The 22,258-nt window shown below is 50.9% G+C and overlaps 7 protein-coding genes across 7 annotated transcripts; 1 reads left to right on the top strand and 6 right to left on the bottom strand.

Annotated features, from left to right (window-relative positions):
* On the top strand, positions 1-647 carry POX_c03723 (uncharacterized protein; the record flags this gene model as incomplete). Its single annotated transcript, XM_050112613.1, has 3 exons — positions 1-209; positions 296-476; positions 531-647. The coding sequence occupies 3 exons, from the start codon at positions 1-3 to the stop codon at positions 645-647; spliced, it is 507 nt and encodes a 168-aa protein (XP_049970169.1).
* Positions 648-2,851: 2,204 nt separating this feature from the next.
* On the bottom strand, positions 2,852-5,247 carry POX_c03722 (uncharacterized protein; the record flags this gene model as incomplete). Its single annotated transcript, XM_050112612.1, has 4 exons — positions 2,852-3,129; positions 3,230-4,751; positions 4,828-4,956; positions 5,185-5,247. 4 exons carry the CDS (start codon positions 5,245-5,247, stop codon positions 2,852-2,854), a joined length of 1,992 nt encoding a protein of 663 aa, XP_049970168.1.
* Positions 5,248-10,021: 4,774 nt separating this feature from the next.
* Positions 10,022-10,967, bottom strand: POX_c03721 (uncharacterized protein; the record flags this gene model as incomplete). The annotated part of the gene is made up of 2 exons (XM_050112611.1): positions 10,022-10,734; positions 10,823-10,967. The coding sequence occupies 2 exons, from the start codon at positions 10,965-10,967 to the stop codon at positions 10,022-10,024; spliced, it is 858 nt and encodes a 285-aa protein (XP_049970167.1).
* Positions 10,968-15,625: 4,658 nt separating this feature from the next.
* POX_c03720 (AP-2 complex subunit sigma) lies at positions 15,626-16,370 on the bottom strand (the record flags this gene model as incomplete). Its single annotated transcript, XM_050112610.1, has 5 exons — positions 15,626-15,727; positions 15,828-16,058; positions 16,116-16,145; positions 16,210-16,249; positions 16,336-16,370. The coding sequence occupies 5 exons, from the start codon at positions 16,368-16,370 to the stop codon at positions 15,626-15,628; spliced, it is 438 nt and encodes a 145-aa protein (XP_049970166.1).
* Positions 16,371-17,008: 638 nt separating this feature from the next.
* On the bottom strand, positions 17,009-17,717 carry POX_c03719 (uncharacterized protein; the record flags this gene model as incomplete). The annotated part of the gene is made up of 2 exons (XM_050112609.1): positions 17,009-17,059; positions 17,148-17,717. 2 exons carry the CDS (start codon positions 17,715-17,717, stop codon positions 17,009-17,011), a joined length of 621 nt encoding a protein of 206 aa, XP_049970165.1.
* A 1,271-nt stretch (positions 17,718-18,988) lies between these two features.
* POX_c03718 (uncharacterized protein) lies at positions 18,989-20,373 on the bottom strand (the record flags this gene model as incomplete). The annotated part of the gene is made up of 2 exons (XM_050112608.1): positions 18,989-20,134; positions 20,353-20,373. 2 exons carry the CDS (start codon positions 20,371-20,373, stop codon positions 18,989-18,991), a joined length of 1,167 nt encoding a protein of 388 aa, XP_049970164.1.
* Positions 20,374-20,895: 522 nt separating this feature from the next.
* POX_c03717 (uncharacterized protein) lies at positions 20,896-21,666 on the bottom strand (the record flags this gene model as incomplete). The annotated part of the gene is made up of 1 exon (XM_050112607.1): positions 20,896-21,666. The coding sequence occupies one exon, from the start codon at positions 21,664-21,666 to the stop codon at positions 20,896-20,898; it is 771 nt and encodes a 256-aa protein (XP_049970163.1).
* Between the last annotated feature and the right edge of the window lie 592 nt (positions 21,667-22,258).

Genomic DNA, 22,258 nt, shown 5'->3' with positions numbered 1-22,258 from the left:
ATGGATGAATACCGGACTTTACCCCCAGAGTTCCGCCGTAACCGGGCTGTTGGAGTCGAGGAGATTCGCCAGCCTTGGCATGGAGACATACTGCAGCAGTCCAGGAGGAGAGAATCCGATCAATGGAGCAAGAACCATTTAGAAAATAATACTTATGAAGGAGCAGAGACTCTGGACTCGGGTGGCACACATTCTGATACTCCTATTGTGTATGCTGGACTTGCCCATAGAAAAATCTTTGTCAAAGGTTAATGTTGGGGGTGATACCATCCAACCGTCAGGTTCTCGTCCACAGTACGGATTGGACATACGAATGCAAGGACAGCGGGCTGCGCTTGACGGTCCTACGAGTGTTTGTACTTTTCGCGGTTCGACACGGCCAGCCACATCGACGACCCGAGGGCCATCGAGCAAAGTCCGCACGACACTGTGGCTTGGGGATGCACCAGGAAAGCTTAAAACCCCCTTGGAGCACAGTAAGCTTTGTCCTGTGTGATCTGTTGAATATGATTATGTATGCGTGAGTTCAGTTGAATCATGTCCGCAGCACCGCCTACCAGATCATGAGCATTCCCATCCCTGAACCTGTGAGGTACATACTCAAGGAGGCTCAACCTGTTCGACCTATGGAAGGGACACCTGGCTGAGTCGACGATCGACACGACAGCGACAACGACAGCACCAGCTTGCGACGACCGCTCCACACCCGCTCTGCCGAGCCCACGAGCCCACCGGGAGGTTCCTTTCCTCCTTCTCCCTCCTCTCCCCCTGAGCGAGAATCCGACCCATTCGGGTCTGACTGCCGAGGTGGCAGTCTTGGCACACGACATTTCTGAATTATTCCTCTTTTTTTTGGCCATTTCCTGGAGCTTTGATTGCGGGTGGCAGGTGGCAGGCGAGCGACAAGCCCGACATCGAATAGGAGACGAGCAAGAGGTATCTGGACGAAAGTGGATGACAGGATGCAATCTCCCCCATTTTGGTATCGCTGAGGTTCTCGAAGCCGCGCGAGACTGAAGCGGGAAAGTGGTCACCCGCGTGTAGCACCATATGCAAGTTGCACAACACCACTCCACTTGTAGAACGGGTGTGTAAATTTCGATACAATACGGATATTTTGCAGTCTTTTGAAATACCGTACATTTACAACATCTCGCGATCGCAGCCACCTTTTCCTTCAACCCACTGCACCGACGGTGTTTGTTTCGACTCTCGAATCCATACGCCACTGATTGATGTTTCATCCACACCAAATAAGGCTGAGAGATCAAGGCCAAGACTCTGGCCTGAAACCGACTCTCTCATTGATTCTGCAGTGATCGACATTCCAACTGGCCATACTGGCAGACGGAGATCCTTCTATCCATTTTGTCCAATGTGTTGGGAATGATTCATATCGATCATCTGTGAAGTTTCTCAACTACACAATGTGTCAACTAGCTCTCTCCTAGTCATAGAAATCACACTTGTACCGACTACCGACTCCATTACATACAATACAAATGTACCTACGGTACATACCACAATAAAAAAAAACTTAACAGTGCCTGTGCCAGTCGTACCTGAAAGCACCCCAAACTTTTCCTAAACTCTATTCCACTCCCGTCCCGCCGAGTTCGCTCCCAGGACTTCAAGTTCTTGTCGACCATACGCAAGCCCCCCGGGTCTGAGCGCAGCGTAGAATCGCACGGCCGGAGACGTCCAGCATGTAAGAACATATGTCCCAGATGTATGCATTGCCAGACCTGTAGTGAAGCACGTGTAGTCTATCATCATCCATGAGTGCATGATCTGATTCACCGACCGATCCCGACTATATGATATTGATACTCTCGGACTCCGGCGCCCCAAGCTTTATTTTTGAAGTTTGCATTTTTTTTTTCTTTTCCTGCTTTGAAACACATGCATGGTTGGACGGACTTGGAAACTTTGTATACAAGTGGACATTTTAATCCATCTCGTTCCATGATCGACATTCCTATCAGACACATCTCCCACTGAATGTATGCACGTGAGTGTTTCCAGTCCTTGCCTGGCTCCCCTGAAAAACCGTTGTATTAGCAGAGTTTTTGCAACACCTACTGGCCTGTTAGTATATATAAAATAAATTCCTAGAGTAGCTACTACGTAGTCAGTGGGCTTATAGTCCAAGCCTTTCTGCTAACAACGGCCAAAGTCTAGACGTCCAAGGGCGTCAGCTCCCAATTGGAAATCGTCAACACCTTGAGAGTGTACCACTAAACAAATACCACACCACTTCACCACTTCAAAAAAAAAAAGAATTATCCTTCTGTACCAGTCCCGTGAGCAGCTTGACTTGAGTCGCGTTCCATTGCCCCATGCCTAGTAAGAAGAAGCATCCGCCGAACATTGACAACACAGGATCATCGGCGGTCGTCCGACGGGAAGATCTATGAAGTCGGGAAAGAGACAAATGAAAAATGGGGGGAAGTGGCGAGTGTAAGATCTGCGCCAACTGATCTACACTCGTCACTGATCTGATGTGGGTGTGCTGGAATGAAACGCGGGCAGGTTTCAAGTGGCCTCAGACTTGGGACATCGCTAGTCCAACTTGAGGGGAGGGTGTGAGAAGGTTGTAGCGAGCTCACACCACGAGTGCGATTCCAGGTCGACTATACGGCAGATTTAGCCTAGGGGGAGAAAAATATTGCACTTCACTGGGTCTCGGGGTTGGGGTTGAAGACTTTTTGAAGAAAGAAAAGAAAAGGATAAAGTTCCAGCAAAATTCAAAGGATATCTGAAATGGACAGTCTTTTGTAGATTTCAAGGTGCAGTGTCCTTGTTCTGTCTGACTTATGTATGGAAAAAAAATGAGAGGAGAAGACGCTTTTTATTCTCTGCGCGGGCGTGTAGACAAGTCATGACCAGCAAGCGGAAAGTAGTCCATCTCTTGCTTTCGCGTCCATCGACGCCACGTCCACCAGGGCCAACTCTGACTTGGTCTCTGCAAAGTCTTATTGGCAGGTACGCCGTTTAACGGCATGGACGGCTCTTCTGCACCGCCCGGCGGGTCAAGCTGTTGCTGTCGCAGATAAAATCGGTAACCAAAGTATATGCCGGCTAGCAATGGGAGAATGATAGCTATTGCAAGGCCCCAATAGACGAACTCTGATGGCAAAAGTGTAAGCAGGAGTTTTAAATGTGTGACTGGTGAGGGTGGAGATGTTTGCCTCGTTCAGGATTCCAGAAAAAAAACCTCTGCACTTACCTCCAGGTGATTCCTGCTCCTTGGCCCACCCTCCGTCCGAGCCTACGGTCGAATTGGTGGTGGATGAATGAATATGTGGGAAACCAGAAGGGTAACCCCAGACGCCATCTGCATACTCCGTGTCAACCCAAGGCACGGTGTTCACACCTGCAGCTGGAATGAGTGCCTCGGCTCCGTCTTCGCCAGGGAATCCATAGCTGGAAGTGTCCAGACAAGTGTCTTCTTGACAGAATCCACGAAGTCCGGATGACGGGACAAAAGTGAATTTGATCTCGGATCTTCCGAGCTCATGCCCATCCGCGCTCATGGCATCTACGCGAGTCCATGGATAGAAGGTGGAATGGATGTACTCCGTCTCAAACCCAGTCTTGGAAGCTTCAGACAAGAGCACCCAGGGGCCTGTGATGTTTTGAGCGCCAAAGAACCGCCACGTCCGGACCTTGGTGGCGCCGTTCCAACTCACGTATAATTTCATGGCCGTGTGAGCTGCTCCCACGTGAGAATAAGACCAAAGTGCGGGCGCATCCGTTGGGTTGCCCTCCCATTCAAACTTGTGTGCGCGGTAGTTCATCACCGTGTCTTTGGCAAACCGTGCCCACCAGATCAAGTTGCCCTCGGCATCATGCTCAGACACAAAGGGGTTGTTGCCCCATCCGGCAAAGACATTCTGATTTGGCAGAACCTGCAGATTTCCCTGGCTGGAGCTGGCAAGGTCGGCGATGGCGGGCACGTAGTCCCGGATCTGCGTTGCCGTCTTTGCCTCATGGTCTATCAGGACGATCATGCCCGACGAGCGTGGATGCGTTCGGTTGTAGCCATTATACCCATTGTTGTAAAAGGAGATCACCGAGTGGGTGTGATTTTCAAACAACCACCGCGCGTCATGTTGCTGGGAGAAACTAAAGTTGACGTTGCGGAACGTCGGGTTCGCGCCGTGCAGTTGCCACATGACGGACCCATTCTGACCCGATACTTTGTAGATGGCGGATGTGTGACGCGAAGAAATCAAATAGTCCCCATCGTCATTCTTGTCCACCGAGTTGATGTGAAAGTAGTCCCACGGCTCATGTGCGTGCAACCCGGTGCCGGAAGTATCGGTATGCGAGGGCCAGGTGTAACTCACCGACGGATCGACATGATCGAGCGAACGCCATTCGAACAAGACCTTGCTCGTCTCAATCTCAACTTCTTGAAAGATGCTCTCCATGATCCATCCCATGCCGGTTCGCACATTCCAGGGACTCATGTCAAATTGACGCTGCTGATAGACCGTCATGAGGGCGCTGCGACCACCATTGATGGGTCGAAATTCGTGCATATCGCTCGACGCCATGCCGCCCCCCGGCTGCACCGATCGTACAATCCGGTACGAATTGTCCAGGATCACACCATGGCCACGACAGTAGCCCTTTTGCTGATTGCCTTGGAAAAAGCACAAGTGATCGATGTCCTGGTACTTGCATACGTGAATCCCATGGGCATTTCCCGGTCCAGACACCCCCCAGCCACTCCAAACCAGTTCCTGTGTCGAGATCTCATCAGCGTCCCTTTACTCTACGGGTCCGGTGTCCGATCTCGGGGTCGGTGAGTAGGCATACCCCGGTATGGTCAAAGATATAAGGCCCAGAGTTCTCTGCTTCGTATGGCGCGATGAAGATATACCCCGGGGCCAATTTCTCCGTCAGAGACCGCTCGACGTGGAGGACCGGAGGAGAGATGTCGGGTCGCTGTGGGGAATCATGGTGATCCGTTAGCCAAGGATGTCTTTGAAGACCACACCAGCAGATGCGCCGGTAACTCTACGTAGTTCCTGATTTGACTGGCCAGGTGAGTGCGAGAGATGAAGAAAAACAAAAGAAAAAAATTCATAGTAAACACTCACGGATTTATAAAAGGCGACCTTTTCTGCGCCTGTCTCTTGCAAGAGGCATAGTAATAGTAGTGCACCAACGTACAGCGCACACTGAACGGTGAGGCTCGTCCTCCGGGACGAAATAGCGACGATCATGAAGCTGCATGCATGTCAAGTCGGGCGACACAGAATGTCACGAATAAAAGACTCTGGAGCCACGCAGAAGAAAAGTGTGCGGCCAAAGTGGAGCATCGGCTGTCGGGCATGCAGGGGAAGACCATGAGAGAGAGAGGGAGAGGGAGAGATAAAGGGAGAAAAAAGGACCAACAATCCTTCCTGGGAGAAACTGACTCCTTTGGAGGTGACGAGGAGTCGGAGGGGATGGAATGACAAGAGAAGAAAGGAGGCATACTACGTCGACGGTCGAGGAGTGATTCATGACCCACTCAGTCAACGCTGGGCATTGTCGTGATCTGGACCATTTCTGAGTGTACGCTGGATTATCCTTTTCTGATTGTCTGAGTATGTACTACTATGCATGAATATGCTGTACTCTGTAGTCGATGCCTGGAGATACTCGGTGGCCGTTCATTCCGGTCGCCTGCCATGTTCCCCAGAGTCGAGGCGGAACTCTCTTTCCCTCGGGGCTGCCATTGGCGGACTGGCGCCGCAACCTCAACTGCCGGAGCCAGCCTCGGACGCAAATGGCAGGCGATCGGAACGTTTAAGCGTACTAAGCTCAAGATCGCCTCGGTTGCCAAGCAGCAACCCGTCAGTTCCTGACCCGAGAAAAAGCAGGCGTTCCCACCGAACGGACAGCTCTAGAGGGCCTAGTCACCCGCGGTTCAATAGATTTCGGAAACGATTTCGGGCTGCTCTTTATCCGTGGTCATTCGATCGTGGCACTCGCATGTGGACTGCACTTTAGCTCTTTTCGAATTTATGGACACGAGGTCGCGACACGTACACTGCGGTGCCAGGCCGTGGTTCCCGGCGGAGAGTCCCGCTGAGATGGAAAAATATTGATCAGTAAATATGTACGTACGTAGTTTCATAACAATCTCACTTCCCCCCGGCCACGTCATGCTCCCCCTATCTAGCGACAGATGGTCCGCGTACCTCAAGCCCGATTAGGCAAAACGTCAATGCCCACACGGCCCGTGTGTTGCGTAGTCCATTCGTGTGCGGACTTGGACACGTTGGACGCCGAGCTCCTCTTTTCAGAGAGAGAGAGAGTTTGTTCTCGTGAGCCAATGGGCTAAATAGGGCACGAGAACTAGATTTTCAGATTCTGTGGCTCACTATAACGACTGCATCATGTACGGCCAGCCCGTCCTACTTCCTCGTTCTCTACTACTGATTCCCGCCTTGACAATCGGTACGCGCGGTCTCTCCGTCCGTGTCCCACGTAACGACTCGACCGCCAGATCTCATATTCAATATGATCTGTATCATTTAATGGTGCCAATTTCTTAATGCACGGATATTGCCGTTAATACAAGAAAACGTGAAGAGAAGGAAGCTGTTCGAGATGCAGAGAAGAAATCTGCCACGGGTGACATGACTCGCTCGGTGTCTCGTACAGAAAGAACAAATCGCCAACCCCCGCTGGGGGGGGGGGGGGGGGGGGGGGGGATATAAAGGAGAAGTACTTCTCTATTATCCGGTTTGATTGATCGAGTTACTTGGGGTTTTTCGTTATTGAATTATGGTCGGGATTGAATTTAGTTCATCATGTGAATTCTAGATCCTATAGTCGGACACGGTAACCTTACAATCTCGAATACCGAATCTCACTCATTCGAATACAAGGCTACTGTATCAACATGAGACTATTCTATCCAACAGCCGTTCGAAGGGGTTCGAACGGGGAACCGAAATACTCGGTAATATTTTCACTACCTTTTCAAGAAGCCGTCACGGGCATGGAAAATCCTTCTGCAACGGAAAATTATTTGTTTGTCCCAAAATGGTTCAAATGTACAATGTTGATATAATAGTCAAATAGCCTATTTGCAGGCTTCAGGAAAACGAGCCCCCCAAGAGTATGATTTTACTTGCCGAAAGTTGTCCCCGGTAGTTTGACTCTTTCTTTCTCTTGTCCCGCAACGGTATTTGTAGACAGTTTGGTCCCGCATGTCTTCCCACACGCGCTCAGGGACCACCAGTGCCTGAGCGAAAGAACGTAGGAATAACTGGTTCTTGAAGGCATTCTAAGCTCCTATGGGCTTTTTTCTCTTATTCGAATTCATCTTGCTAACCTAACCGTCTTCGATTTTTTTTTTCGATAACTACAACAGTTGGAAGACCATGTAATTCCTGGCATTTTTTCTTGACTTAGGCGGTACACTTTCGCGACGTTGATCGAGATTTTCGACCGTTTCCGCACGGATAGGGACCGTGTTGAAGTAGAACACCTTCCTTCCAATGAGAGATATGACAAGTTGTGATGAGTAAATGATCACAAACCCGGGGCTGCATTTCACCAAAAACGGGGTCCATGGCTAAAGTCATATCAAAGTCGTAACTTGGTGGAAAGCGGAAGGGATCAGTCATCCGATTTATGCCTTCGCGTCAAAATGACTAGGGAAATGAGAGCAGTGAGTACATCTGCAATATTTCGTCACAGTAGTACTCCGCTCGCTACAGCATACTGTTCGTTATGTTACAGTAGATTGTACAGTGGTCCTTGACGGATTGGGACAACGCGCTTAAAGTACATCCGTCTGGCTATCTCATGATAGCCGGGTGGGTTCAATGCAATAGGAAGGAAAGGTGTGACAGATGGGCGCCTATCTGGTGTCCTGTTGTGTGATGGACGACTTGACTAGTACCTCTGCCATCCGGACCTGTGCTGATGCATACTTGACCAATTATATTGACTCCGGACATGATGATGGGACAGTGCGTGAGTACGACTTTGGGCACCGCATCGGCGCACACAATGTTCTGCAACACTTTGTGCACAGAAACAAGTCCAGGTTCTTGTGAAGAAATACCCCGTTATACCTGTCCAGTACGTTTACGTGCTGTAGCTGTAGCCAGCCACTCGGCAGTAGTAAATCCATAAGTACACAAGTCCATCTATTCTCATGACCTCTCTCGCGCGATCCATAACATCCATCTCTCACTGTTGATTGAATCCCATTCAGAACTCCCCAAAATCCAACCGTCGGTAAACACATACACACCGTGTCAAGCACCCCCAACACAATCAGTCCTAGACCTATCTGTACTTATCGGTCGCACCCAAACAGCCCACCAAGTCCTTTAGAGCGCGCCACCACCGGCGCCCAGGAACGAGAGATCCAGCGCCAAGACTCAACAGAGCAAACGAGATTGAATTGCCCGAGTGCTACTGGACAGCCCTGTAAACCGCCGAGCAGGCACCAGCCAAGCGCTTCAAAGCCCCCCCCCAGTTCAAGACCCACGAGTCGGTGGGAGTCTTCAATAGCGCGCCGTCCAGTGAACGTGTGGCAGTGCACTGTGTCGAGTCGAGTCCAATGGTGGGTGGCAACAGAAAAGTATCCTATATTTTAACATGTTTCCTCGGGGGGAAAACTTTTTGACCAAGCAAAAAGAAGAAGAAAAAATTGGGGGCGATGAGGGAGAAAAATGGGTCTAGAAGGGGAGGGAGGGGTAAAGAACTTCAAAACTATCAAGATGTTTGGCTCACTTTGAAGATCGTAGTTTTGTCCGGTGGGCGGGAGTTGCACCCCATGGAGCTGCGGCCACGGCGAGTGGGAGGGGCGGAATAGGAAGGGGGAGGTGAATGGAATTATTCTACGAATACGAACGGGCTACGAATTAAGTGGAGAGAGGGGAGGAGGGATTTTTCAGGGCTGTCCTGGAGGTCAGAATGCCTTGACACACTCTCCCCCTGAATCTGGAATCTAGAATCTTGAATCTGGAGTTGGAATTGGAGGCGGAGGAAATTGTAAATAACAAAAGTACAGAATTGGCCACGTTCATGTCTACTGGGTTAGTCCCCGCCTCCCCTTTCTTCCCTGGTTTTCAAGCACCAGCCAAATAACCGAACATGTGGCGAAGAGGTTCGAGTCCATTTGATGTTCCGGCAAATGGAAAACAAAAGGGAGCGTAATGTGGATGTGAGATTGTCATATATTATCGCTGGGTACGTGTAGCAAAGTACTGTCCTACAGTTCCTTGACTGATAAGAGTAATACTCTAGTACAGAATCTAAGTAGGTCACCAAGTGTACTATCCCTTGCTCCTATGGAATCCTTTACCCTGCCATGGGCACTTGGTAGTAAAGGAGGCATGAGAACAAGTTTGAGAAAAGCGCATATTTCTCATTCCTCGTCCCTGTGGGTTCCTGTGTCCCGGAGATGCCAAGCATTCTTGTACAATGGGTGATCGCTTTCGAATTAGGGGTAACCAAAAGAAAAGTTTTGTTTCCACGGAATGAACATCTTGGGTCTTGGGGTTCGTACTATGTACTGGTAAACATACAGAGATGGGCGGGTAAATTTTGTCTCGAGAATGGAGGAAACATGCATTCCTTCTCGAATGATTAAAACAGGTCGCAGACATGGGTCGGGGGAATATGAATCACAACAAAACTAGAAAATGAAACCCAGAAACAAGAAACAATATCAAAAATAGAGACCACTAGTAAGTGAAAGTTGAGGAAACCCGCCAAAGTCTCACACCAAGGTGAGAGTGGAATGGAAAAAAAAAAATTCAAGGTACCAAGGGACGTGAGGTACTGGATGAGAACAAGGAGAATGCTGGTTCTTGGGGAAACGCGCTCCAAGGGGGGGTGCCCGCACCACCCTTCAGAAAGCCCCCAGTCAAGAAGTTGTTGGCCTGGGAATGGCCCGGGCGATCATTGAAAAGGTCAAGCAAAAGAAAGAGAGATGATTCGAGACAAGCCAGAAGTTGTCATCTTTTTGGTTGGAGCCCAGTGAGGAGCGGTTTTACCGAACAAATCGCTTAAAGACCATGGTAGCGGCAAAGCCAGTGGCAACGACGGCACCGGCCATGGTGACCGCTTGCAAGGCAGCATTCATCATTTGATGGCGGTTGCGAGTGCTGCATCGCTTGTAAAAGTCGGCCATGTCATTGCCACGGGGGAAAGGAGTATCGGGAAGTTCTTCCTCGAGGAACTCGCACAGGGGGCCCCAGCCGTCGTTGATATTGTATTCCAAGAGACGATCCGCGGGAACCAAGCTGCGGACCAGCTCCACATGTTCATTGTAGACCTGCTTGCCCTTGCCGGGGAAGTCTCCGCGGAAGAAGGTCTCGAAGAAGGTGTTGAGCATGGGGTAGTACATGCCAGCCGCCCAGCTGAAGTTGGAAACCAGCTTGTGCTCGGGGTCGCTCACTCGCCAGTGAACGGTCTTCATGACGGAAGCGTGCCAGGGATCCACGTCGCGGGTGGTCAAGATGACCTTGGCGTTGGGGTAGGCTTCGATGAGCTCTTTGGCAAAGGCGCAAGCGGGCCAGTCGCAGACGGCCTGACAGTCACCCAAAAGCTGATCCCATTCCTTGCGGCCAAACTCGCCAATGCCCTTGTATTTAGCATTGAGGGCGTCGTGCCACATCAGACAGTCGGGTGGATTCTCGACACTGGCGCACATCATGTGGTAGCACTTGACGTATCCTAGACGCTCCAAAGCCTTGCGGAGAGCTGAGAAAGGAAATCAAAGTTAGCACCCTGCACTCGAATTGCAGTTGAGCGGGATGGACAAGCATGGGAGGGTCAATTGAGCACATACAAGCAGTACCCGTTCGACCAACACCGAGGGCTAGCACCTTCATCGGCACCGTCCGGTGACACTTTCGACGGTCAATGCATGTGTCGCTCGTGAAGATGTCTGTGATGGGTTGAGGTGCAAGGTTGTCTGATAGCATGAGCGCCATGATGGAGGTGTCGACAAGGTTTGAATCTTGCAGAGATGGATTGGAGAGAGTGTGTGTGAGAGTGTGAGAGATCAACCCAAGAAACGAAACGAATGGCAGGATGAGAAACAGTCCACTAGTTATAACGAAGGGATGAGCTTGAAGAACAAGTCTAGAAAGCGGACTGAATGGATCTGATGATAAGGGGAGGGGGATACCCAGATAGATGGATAGATGGGGAGGACGATGCATGTGAGCGGGTCCGCCCAGTCCACAAGAATCCCGAGAGGGAAATCTGGAAAAGAAAAAAGAATTCAGGAAAAAAAACATTCAAAGAATTGTAAATGTAAATTACACAATGTATTATATTACCACACTTGCGGCATTGGAGGACATTCGGATGTATCTTGTATCTTGATGATTGTGTGTCTTACGGTGGCATCTACTAGCTATCTACTGTGCTGTCCATCATTGAGGGGAAATACTAGTTCATCAAATGATTTGACATATTGTGAAAGGAAGATTTTGCGTGCTGGACGACTGACAGCTCGTCCAAATCAGGTGGCATGAGTTACCCGTTGCGGACGCGCGGGTAGAACACTGGCGTCGATGGCCGAGGAATCTTGACAATCTCACCTCCCAAAGCGGCGACTTGCGAATAGTGTAGCACTGGCTTGCGCGATCTCATCGTTCGTGGGTATCTTTCCAGATCGATGGGCTCGGTCTGGACCGATGGAAACTAATGAACGCATGAATCGTCTCATTTCAAGTGGTTCGAGGTTTCACTGCCTCCTAGGATCTGCCACACGATACCTTTAATCTTGTAGAACCATACTTGAACTATGGCAGCACATATGTACGATGTATTATATGCATTTTTGACTGAACGGTAGCACACATTGAGATAGAACTCGGAATTGCAGACCAACTCGATGCTTGAATTGCAAACGCGACTACATCTGCATGCCCAGGCGCTGCCGTGCCAGCCAGCCCTACAGAATTTCTGTATTCGACGTATTGTACTTGTCACCAAATGCTACAGAAGCTTCCTCCATTGACCCAATGCGGGCGGATTCTGCCCAGTCAAGGTATTTTCCCTGGCACGCTCTGGGACCCTGTGTCTTCGAACCAGAAGCAATGACTCGTCGAGTCATGGTCCTCATCACCGAATCCTACCTTGCACGTTCTCGAGACCACAATGTGTACTCGTGTACTCGTTTACGTAGTCAAGTCCGTCAAGAATTCACAAAAAGCCACGCAAGCGCAGCGAGGCGACCGTACATTGCAATACAGTTGTATGCTTTTTAAGTTTCTGTAGTCAGGGGTTGATGCGAATGAAGAGCGAGCCGAGTAATTTTCGAAATGGGTTTTTACCGTCCTTCCCTTTCCTGACCCTCTCAGAGTCTAAGGGGACTGAAGCCAGGTGTGACAAAGTAGTATATGGACTGAGGCCCGACTCCCCATGTTCGTCCTGTGTTCTCACTGTCTTGTCCATAGAATCTGGACTATCTTTACAATGAAGTATGCCATATGTCCATGCATCAAGCTCTTCGACATTGTCCATGTTCCTCGCAGTATAGTACTGTGGTACAGTACTGTTGGTATTTTCATACCGTGCAATTCCCATCTCTGCATATCCATAACGTCTGTCATGTACACGTGTACTCCACAATACATCAAAGATGGGAAAGCCTGTCTGTAAAAAGAAAAGAATACGGGACCGACACAACCGGACCTCAAATCAGCCTTTGGACTCCAAAGCGGAAAGTCTGCAGACGCCACTGAACGCCGCCAAGCCCCGAGACCGCGCGTAGCCCCGTCCCGGCAAAATGTTTTCTTTTTCTTGGTTTTTATTTTCCCATTTTTGTTTTTCGTGAGTGGAACGGGAGGCTTTCTGGATCTGTTCATGGAATCTCTCCTTTGCAAAGAGGATTCCTTTGGGATCCAATACTCCATCTGCACGAGTCAGCATCGTCCGCTGGTGGTCTGTGTACAAGGGACCCAGTGGACGATCAATCAGTGACTGGCCCGTGGACTTGATGGACAAATCCGTGCCTGGTAGCCCCGGCCAGCCTATTGGCCGAGTGAGGAACAGGGCAACGCGTCCCCGGCGAGAAGAGATGATGACGGATGGCCTGAGAGGGATGGAAGTTGTCGTATCGGTGGAGACTTGCGTATGTTCCTGAAACTCCATATTATGAAGGAAAATTTTACCAAAAAATAAAATCCCAAAGAGAGGAAGAAACGAATGGATACAGCCTTGGGAACTCTCGAAAGACAAATAATACTGTCCCGACGTACATTCCGCGGCCATGTATAGTGGTGGATCGATATTGGATATTGCACGTTGGACATTAGATGCTGGCACACTGATGCGATGGCCGTCTGTGGATGACGGTCGCACCCGATAATGTCACCATCTGTCTGGAAGCAAGACTGGTACATCCAGTGATGAACAACCGGCGTGTAATGGTTTGACCACCTCGAACCATATGATTGATATGATTCGCTTCCTTTGTCAGGTGCTCGTGGAATGCTCAATTCGATGGCTCGTTTTAGAGGATCTCCAATCATCCAATCCATTCTCCCTACCCACAAAGTCCGCACAGCCCTCATCAACGGCTGGTCCAATTTCCACCATCAGAAACTCAAGTTGTCGATTTGCAATCTGATCGCGAGCGCTGTCTGTTCTTTGCAAGTTGCACACATGATCAATTTCCACATTCTCCCAGGAATGGATGCCGTGCCCGAACTCCCCTTGGCCTCCCCTCCCTTCTCCACCTGCCAGGTTCCGGTAAGTTCCCGACGCAGGTCCCTAAGCGCAATCAACGAGGAGACCAACTCGGCCTTTGCCCGTTGCAAGTGCGCAGGGCAGAGGTCAACGTAGGTGAAACTCTCTACCCAGAGCCCCCCACCCAGGAACAGGAACTGGGCTCGGCCAGAGAGAGAGGGCGGGAGAGAGATTCACATGGGCCACCTACGTAGGTACGTGTTTGATCGTCTGGCAGAGTGGGTTTCACTCAATTTTCATGCCTGATGGCCTGCCTCCTGAGAATCGGAACGAAGACGTCTTGTGGTCGAGACCGAGCGGTGTCCGTCTACCCAGGCCCACCTGCCAAGAGATGGCAATGTTGCCTATAGGGAACCATCACTATACCTGCGTCAGGGATAATGTCGCATGTTCGGGGATCTGCAATCAGGAGAGAAGCGGTCAAGTGCACCACGACGGAAGTGATTTGCGACCTGATCCTCCTGGCGCTGAACGATCAACTCGGGATGGCGAAGTGGAAAGATGGGGAATATCAAGGATCTCGTCTTTCCAGAGATGAAACGATATTCGCGTGCAAACATGCACGAGACCTCGCAACTGGAAGGAGAGTCGCTTGCTCAACTCTGGTGGAATGAAGGGTGCATAATCTATGTCAATGCCATCTGAAATGGTCCGAGGCGTACTGGAAGAAGGTCTCCAACGTTGATCGAGATCATGAGAATTGATCAGTCTCACTCTCCCGACCCCCCTCACCAACCTCTTCATTCAGCCCAGGCGAGGTGGACAAAGTAAAATGCCTAGTTCTGGTTATAGCAGCCCTGTAGAAAAATGGTATGCAATGTCTCGTAGGTATGCAAAAAGGTCAATCGGTATCAGCTCGCCTCATAGTGATCAATCACAACTGTTCTATACCCCAGTGCGAAGTGTGTACTGATCGAGGAAAAGATCTCTTGTCCGGCTGGGCACTGGAACACGCCACTGCCAGCCCAGGGGAGAGTATCTGCCCCCATCAAACTACAATATTCTTCTCCCAGGTGAATTCCATGCGGCTCATTATATGCTCAGTGCCAAGCTCCATGGTCGCAATATTCGCCATCACTGATCTCAATCACCTCACCACCACCACCTACCACGGCAGCGCACCCCATTGACCGGGTAAGCGGATAAGGTTCGGTGGAGACGAGGTACAGAACGCACACACGAGGTCAATTTAAGCATCATTTTAAACTAGTGATGGAATGTCTCAAGCCTCTCGATCTGGCATCTGCTCTGTCACTTATCCCGGGGTCGGCTAGAACCCGCGGTAGCTGGATGTGTTGGTCATGGGCGTTGACGGCACTGTATCTCGGCAGTTGAGGTTGAGGGGAGGATCTCTGGGCCGTGGGGCACAACTCTGGAGTAGGTTTGGGACGCCCTACTACGTGTGATACTGGCAGTGCTGAACGCCGAGCACGGAGTACCCCCAGTGGAGATGGGAATGGATGCACTCGACTTGTTCCTTGAGTATTGAGGTTGGGATGTTGAGTGTAAGTTGTGTTCTTTCTTGTGACCGTCTTATCATGAGATCAAGTACAGGTGCGATGGTCTGGCTCATTGGCTGGTTCGAAACAGGACATGGCAAGCTCGCCTCGATATGATTCCAGGAGAAAGAGAAGAGACATGAAGGCAGAATCAATTCAGATGTATTACGGGGTTCGAGCATTTCCAAAGCCTCATGTGACCACTTGGTAACAACGCCGGGTTCTAATGAACAGGAAGGGGAAAAGAATAAGGAGAGTAAAAGAAAAGAGAAGAAATCAAAACAGAAAACTCCATGCCCACCATGTTTTGCAACAATATAAACCATCAGGGCCCTTATATGCAAAAGTGTCCAAATAAAACACAGAACGATGATCAACAAGGGGGGGTATCACTCCAGCTTATCCAAATGCTCCAGCCGCGTCAAAACGACCTGCTTGCTTGTTTCCTGTATTTCACCGGCAAGAAAGACCTCGTCGAGGATGGCGTAGACCTAGAAGAGGGGAATTGCAAGGAATAGGTTAGTTCACAAGTCTTGCTGCATGCCATCGGGAAGGATTTCTCTCTCTCTCTCCTCTCCGTTCAAAACGCACCTTGTAAAAGTTAAAAACCAGATCCAACTCGCAGACATTCCCAAAGAACTGATCCAACACCTCCACAAAGAAATGAATAGCTTCCAAGTAAGCCAACTCATTGTCGTTGGCGTCCACACAGACGCAGAAGAATAACCCGGCGTATCGGCGATACACGACCTTGGTGCTGCGGCGGAACTCGACAAAGTTGGATTGATACTTTTGATCTCGGGGCGCAACCAGACGATGTACCTATCCAGCAAGAGTCGATTAGTCCCCAATTCGCCAAAGTGTGATGATGATACCAACCTCGCCCTTCAGTTTGACCTTTTCCTCATCCTGGAGATCACATTTAGCAGCTGCTGGTCCATCTAGCATCCATTCACATGGAGATGTCGCTCACACTGTACGGCGCATACCACTTCGCCAATCGCGTTTTGCCCCTATACGGCCGGTTAGTCAGGTCTCGCGCTGCTGGGGGAGGGGGAGGGATCTCGAGAAATAAAAGGACGTGGAGAAGGACACTTACTGGCGATTCTGGACGAGGATGAAGGAAAGAACCATCTTGTGTATGTGTATCAGCCAAGGGTTAATCCGCTGGCGGGCATCTGCAATTCCTCCCGTTGAATGTTCAAGTTGGCGGACTGGCTGATTGGAGTTTCTCCGATGATCCCCGTTATCGCGAAGCTTTCCCCCCTCCCTTCTCCGCGTATTGCCGTGATTTACCGCCAAGGTAGATCGTCTCGAGGCTGAACTGCCGGAGTGTTTGGTCGTGATTGTGAGGTACAGGAGAGAAGTTGTGGCCCCAATAAGGGCGCAGTGCATTGATCAATTGACCGACCGAGAGCAACCGAGCGGATAGCTCGGTTTTTGGAGAATTGGGTAGTTTGATTCTGGTGAAATGACCTGAGAAATGGGGTCTTGAAGTATAAATACACTGATGTTATTAAGAGCCATGTTGATCCATCCGTACAAGGCCCTCGAACCTCCCCCCGAGGTCGCCTTCCGTGAAAACTCCAGCCCGAAGAAATGCTAGGTTCACAGTTTTTTGTGAAATGGCCAAAAAGAAGGACGTCATGAGTCGTGGAGCTGCGTATGCTCGATAGTGACATCGAGTCGCACTGTAGGAAGAGAGAAAAGACAAGGAAAGCAGAACCGAAGAACAAGGAAAGTGTCATGGATTGAGCCCCGTGACCGTGAACCTACGAGGTCGAAGAGGCGCTCATGCGATTGAACAGCCGCGTCAATCGTGCCTATTTTTATCCGTCAAATTAGTAGACGAGACAAGACAGGACCAGACTCGTAACGTGATCGAATCTTCTCCCCGAGCTGTGAACATACCGTGTAGCTCTGCGGCGTGGATGGATCCGCCTGAGACTCCGTCTGATTACCCGACTTCTCACTCACATAGCTCCCTTCCTCCTCCTCTTCTTCCTCTTCGTATTCCTCCTCGTCCTCTGACGAAGGATACCAGCGATCCGGATCTCCGTTGTACACCATAAACCACCCGATCTTTTCCCCGGGCGCCAGACGGTCCCGTAGTGCCTCCAGCGCCTGCGTCGCATCCGACGACAGTCCCGATCCCTGCTCGACCACCTTTTCGATATCCATATTTGCGTCCTCGCCGTCTGGAATGGTCACCACTTTGGCACCCACGTAGGCGTATTCCTGGCTGACCGTGCTACTGGATTCATCTTGCGGGTCGTATTGTTCAATGAAGTGTAGCTCGGGCAATCGGGGCATGAGGTCCGCCTGTGTCTTTTGAAAGGACTCGAGGAGCAGTTCGGTCGTCAATGGTTGTTGGATGTATTCGGCCGCCGCCTCTTCAAGATTATGGAGGACAATGTATACGCGAATCCCCGTGAAGCCTGCGCGAGGCCAGCGAAAGCCGTGAAGCATGTATACTGGCATGTTCTTGGCGGGTGACGAGGCGAGGACTCAATGGAGGTGACTGATTGTGTTTCGTATGGACTGGAAGGTGTAATTCGCAACGGATCAATGGATTTGGACAGTGATAGAGAGAAATGGATAGAGGGCGTGTACGAGTATGTCAGTCGACGAGTACGTGAGAATGTGAGAGAGTCGTCAGGTCATGCGTTCGTTGCGCCCGTCCACCTGCCCAGCCGATCAGACAAAGCGGTCGCGCAAATTAAATGACGACAAACGCCATGTAACCTGGACGCGCATTCAAGAATCGTAACCCGATTCCCCCTTTTGGGATGGGTGACAGGATGGAAAAGCAACTCCTCCCTCCCCTCGACTCGCGTGCACCGAGGATTCTCAACTGTGATGTATCGGAAAGAAAGGGAAAAAGAAAGGCTACGGTTTGATTCTGCGATCTGCACTCCGCTAATTGTCCCTCGTGTCAGATCGGAGATTGCAATGTTCGCCCGAATTTCGGGCCCGCTTTTAGTCTCCTCCCCGAACCAAGAACCAGGATATATGATATCGTGAGCAGAGTTGAACCGGTCGATTCTCGTCTGGATTTCAGATGAGATTTGGCGCTTTCTTCAGAATGCAGGCCGAGACTGAATCGTTGTGAATCAAAGAGCGGTGTTCTTGTATTTATGCGAGGAGGCCAAGCCAAAAAAAAAAAAGGCGACCGTAGCCATGACAAGGTTATCGACGTCAGCTCCCGCCGTACGCGCGCGCTGTCGATCGTCTTGTTCCAACTTGCCTGGAATATCTGGAGTTTGAAGATCGGTCTAAGATCTGCTCCCTCCACTCCGATTCTGACTTCTATAATAAATTGGGGAGAGCACTTCCATCAGCGGCGATTTTAGTCGGACCGCCATGTGGCTGAAACCCGAAGAAACCGAGTGAACGAGAGATCCCAAGATCACTATTTGTCCAGCCAACGCGAGACGTATGCAATGTCGTTCAGATCGCATTTGGTCAAGTCTGATTAATTCGGTAGATTCTAGATCCTACCACATATGCTGCGACAACGCTTACAAGATAGAACACGTCAACATTAAAGACCCAGTCAGTCATGCCCAAGTTCATTCCCCAAGATGCGGGATCGTCAGCCGTGCGACGATGAGGCATTTCAACGATTCCACTGGAACGCCCGTACAGCTGGCATATCAAGAAAGATGGGTAAATCATAACTCATAGGAGACTCCCTGCGGGTGAGGTCAGACCACCCCTGGATAATATCAAGAGAGAGAGAGAATAACGGCTCATGGCTTTCTCTTCAAATCCGCAAATCTTCGGGTCAGCTCGTCTAGCTCGGGAATGCCGCTAGAGTTGGATTTGCCCGTGTTGCCCTTCGCAATGACGTCTGAGTCGGAACCCGGGACCCTCACTCGAGGATTGGGATTGTCGGTCCGAGGGGCAGGTGGTGCAACGCTGACGGGGCTTCGGCCTTGCAGCGTTGCAGGCCCGCGAGGAGGAGTCGCCTTGTTCAATTCACTGGTTTCGGACGCCCGTCTGGCCTCGGCGAGACTAGGTCTTGGTGTGCCTTCCTTGCCCTGCTGACCCGGAGTGGCAGGTAGATCGCCTCCCTCGACATCATCACCGTGCTCGTCGTCGTCAACGAACTCTGGTGGTGCATCTCCCAGGTCCGCTGCGGCATCCTCTCCACCGGGCCATTCGACACCGTACGCCTTGGCAATCTCTCGCAGATAACTCTCTACCAATTCCTGTGTTGGTGGGCGCACCCGCAGCCCTTTCAACAGACGATCAGGGACTTTGATCGTATCCACCTTGTTATCTTGCGCCAAGGTCATGAATTCCTTCCCGTATCGTTCGCCGAGCATTGTCCGAAGCATGGTCAGTTCACGGAGCTCGTGAGGAAAGCGATGCCACGCGTAGAAAATAACCACGGCCGCCTCGTCGAGAGCAGTGTCCATGTATGCATCGTCATCGTCAGAGAGCTGCTGCGAATTAGCGGATGCATGACCCATACTGGATCCCGCGCTCGCATCCTTCTTCTGTGATCCGCCCAGCCAACCAAACCCAAAGCGCGACCCTGAACTTTCGGGTGCAGGAGTTGTGGCATTCTCATTTGCTTGGGGCTGAGTTTGTTTCTTCAACAGTTCCTTGGCACGTACTCGCGCGCGTGCCCCCTTGTCTCCAAAGGCCAGTTGGTCCAGGACATTGGCGCGTGCCAGCAGCAATTCGCAGTAGAGCTCGACCATCTCCATCACTTCAACGGCAATATCGGTGGCGATCACATTTTCGACTCGAATGCGGGCAGAGGCCTCGCGGTTCTCGCTGAGAAGCTGGGAAAGCTCGCGACGTTGCACGATGGAGGATGCGGTATCTTTCTTTTGGAGGAGACGGAGTCGTGGAATGAGAAGTCGCAAAGTAGAGACGAGACGAGTCTGAAAGTGGCATCGTTAGCCTCTGCATCACGATCCGGGGCCATTCTGCCAGCTCTGCTCAGGCACTGCAGGAAGACGGGCATGCGAGATACCGGGGCGAACCTGGCAACGTGGATGCGGGGTAACCGGCCAGCAGATCACCCGACAGAAAGATACAAAGAGTCCGGGGACTAGAGGTGGGGAGGTGAAGCTCGAGGTGTTTCACGTGGAGATCTTACCGTCTGCGCCGAAGGAGGCATTGTGGACAATGTCGGTATTGGTGTAGATGAGAAGAGTTGGTCCAGTTGACGGACCTGAAGTGGGGAGGAACAGCAATGGCGGGGAGTGGGGGCATGACAGCAGTCGGCCATTGCGGGGGCCATTCAAGTCACGATGTAGTCAAGGCACGACACGGGGGATGAGATGGGCAAGGAGACTTGACGAAGAACATGGATAGTTTATTTTTCATGATGGATGGTCTTGGGACTTGCCATTGAATGCACAGACGGAATCTCAATTCACACATTTCGAGTGGTGTTCAACAGGTAGCCTCTCAGATCACTCAGCGTTGATGCCTAGACTGATCTACGCGGCCACTTTGCGTCTTGCACAAATTGATTTGAAATAACTCTGCGGCTGTCAGGTACTCAAGCACCACAGAGGCGATGTCTCTCATGCAGAAAAATTTCTTACTATAAGCTTCCTTGGGGCCCCTGGTCCCTGGTGCTTGGTGCGTGGTACCTACTTGTACTCGCGCAATAGGACCTCAAAAGTCATACACTTCACCGACTACTCTTTTGAGAGTCCTTCTTCATTCCACATTCCTCCACGAGCGCAGCAATACGACCCCCCACATCCGATTCTAGACTCTTGAATCCGTGCACGACTCCCTGGCGATCCCCCGCTGACATCTCCTGACTCATCTTGACTTTCCCATCAATGCGCTCTATGGTCACTTCAATCCCAATGATGGCTTTCTTCATCAGATCAATGTATCGCTCCGGAGCATCAGACACTTCCCACGGACCCGACTTCCCATCGGTCCCCGTGAATCCCATGATACAAGTTTCGCAGTGCTGTGACAGATCATGAAGTTGCTGTGAGAGAAAGTCGGACGTCTCCGAGGCGGATGAGTCATAGTAGACGGTCGCCTTGCCATAGATCTGGGCGGCGGCATAGTTCCACGTCGGCACGACCTTGCCCGACGTGGGCTTTGTCTCGGTGTAGAACTTGGGCGTCACGTAGTGGTGGTCAGCTCCCGTGAAAAGAATCATCACCTCCTGCTGAAGCTGGTTTGTGCCGGACTCGGTGCACGCCTCGATCATGGACTTGGATTGGGGATTTTGTCGGGCCATGTGGCCGCGTAGACGACCCTTGACGGGGGCTGTGGGGTCGTCGGTGTAGGCATCCAGAACCCATGGGATATGTGTGGACTGAATGAGTGGGTTGGCACTGGATGGGATGGCGGTGGTGAGCACACCGAGAGGATTGGCTTTGATGAACGCAAAGAGAGCCTGGAGGGAGGTCTCTGCGTGAACGGATTGGGAGTACATGGTCAGCAGGATGGAATCACTCAGGATAGAGGGTCAAAGTGAATTGCTTTGTACAAGGGTAAATTGATCCAATGTGTAGACTCAGTGGGAAGAGAAACAATCAAAGAACTTCAACACCATTTATACCTCTTGAATCGGCCCTGTAGGCTCCCAGTGATGGCCCACTTTGATCTGCTTTATCGGCGCCCTCGCCGAATCGAAAAATGGACCGAGGGAGTCATCTTGTGGTCCAATCCGCCGATAAGCGCTAAAGACCCCACCATCTAATGACTCCTCCTCTCGCTACGAATCAGCTTCGTCTTGAATCGCATCCAAGTCTCGGTAGTCAAGTCAGCATGGATGCCAATGATTGACAGCACGGGTAGCTTCCGACCGGTGAATGATTTCCATCTTGGTATACAGAAATTGCAGTACTGGAACGCAGAGACTGGTTGTGTTTCTCATACTTCCAGGCACGGCTAGTCGTCCCTCCAAAGGAAGAAGGAGTCAAGAGAAAAAAGAAAAAGAAAGGGCTGCACCTCCGAGAACAGCATGATGATTCCGAGAAATGTAGGTCTTTGAGACTCGACAATCCATTTGCCGTCAATCATAA

Source organism: Penicillium oxalicum, chromosome III, assembly GCF_001723175.1.
Source record: "Penicillium oxalicum strain HP7-1 chromosome III, whole genome shotgun sequence".
In the NCBI taxonomy this organism is placed as follows: domain Eukaryota; kingdom Fungi; phylum Ascomycota; class Eurotiomycetes; order Eurotiales; family Aspergillaceae; genus Penicillium; species Penicillium oxalicum.
This window is presented reverse-complemented; position numbering and strand designations above follow the sequence as displayed.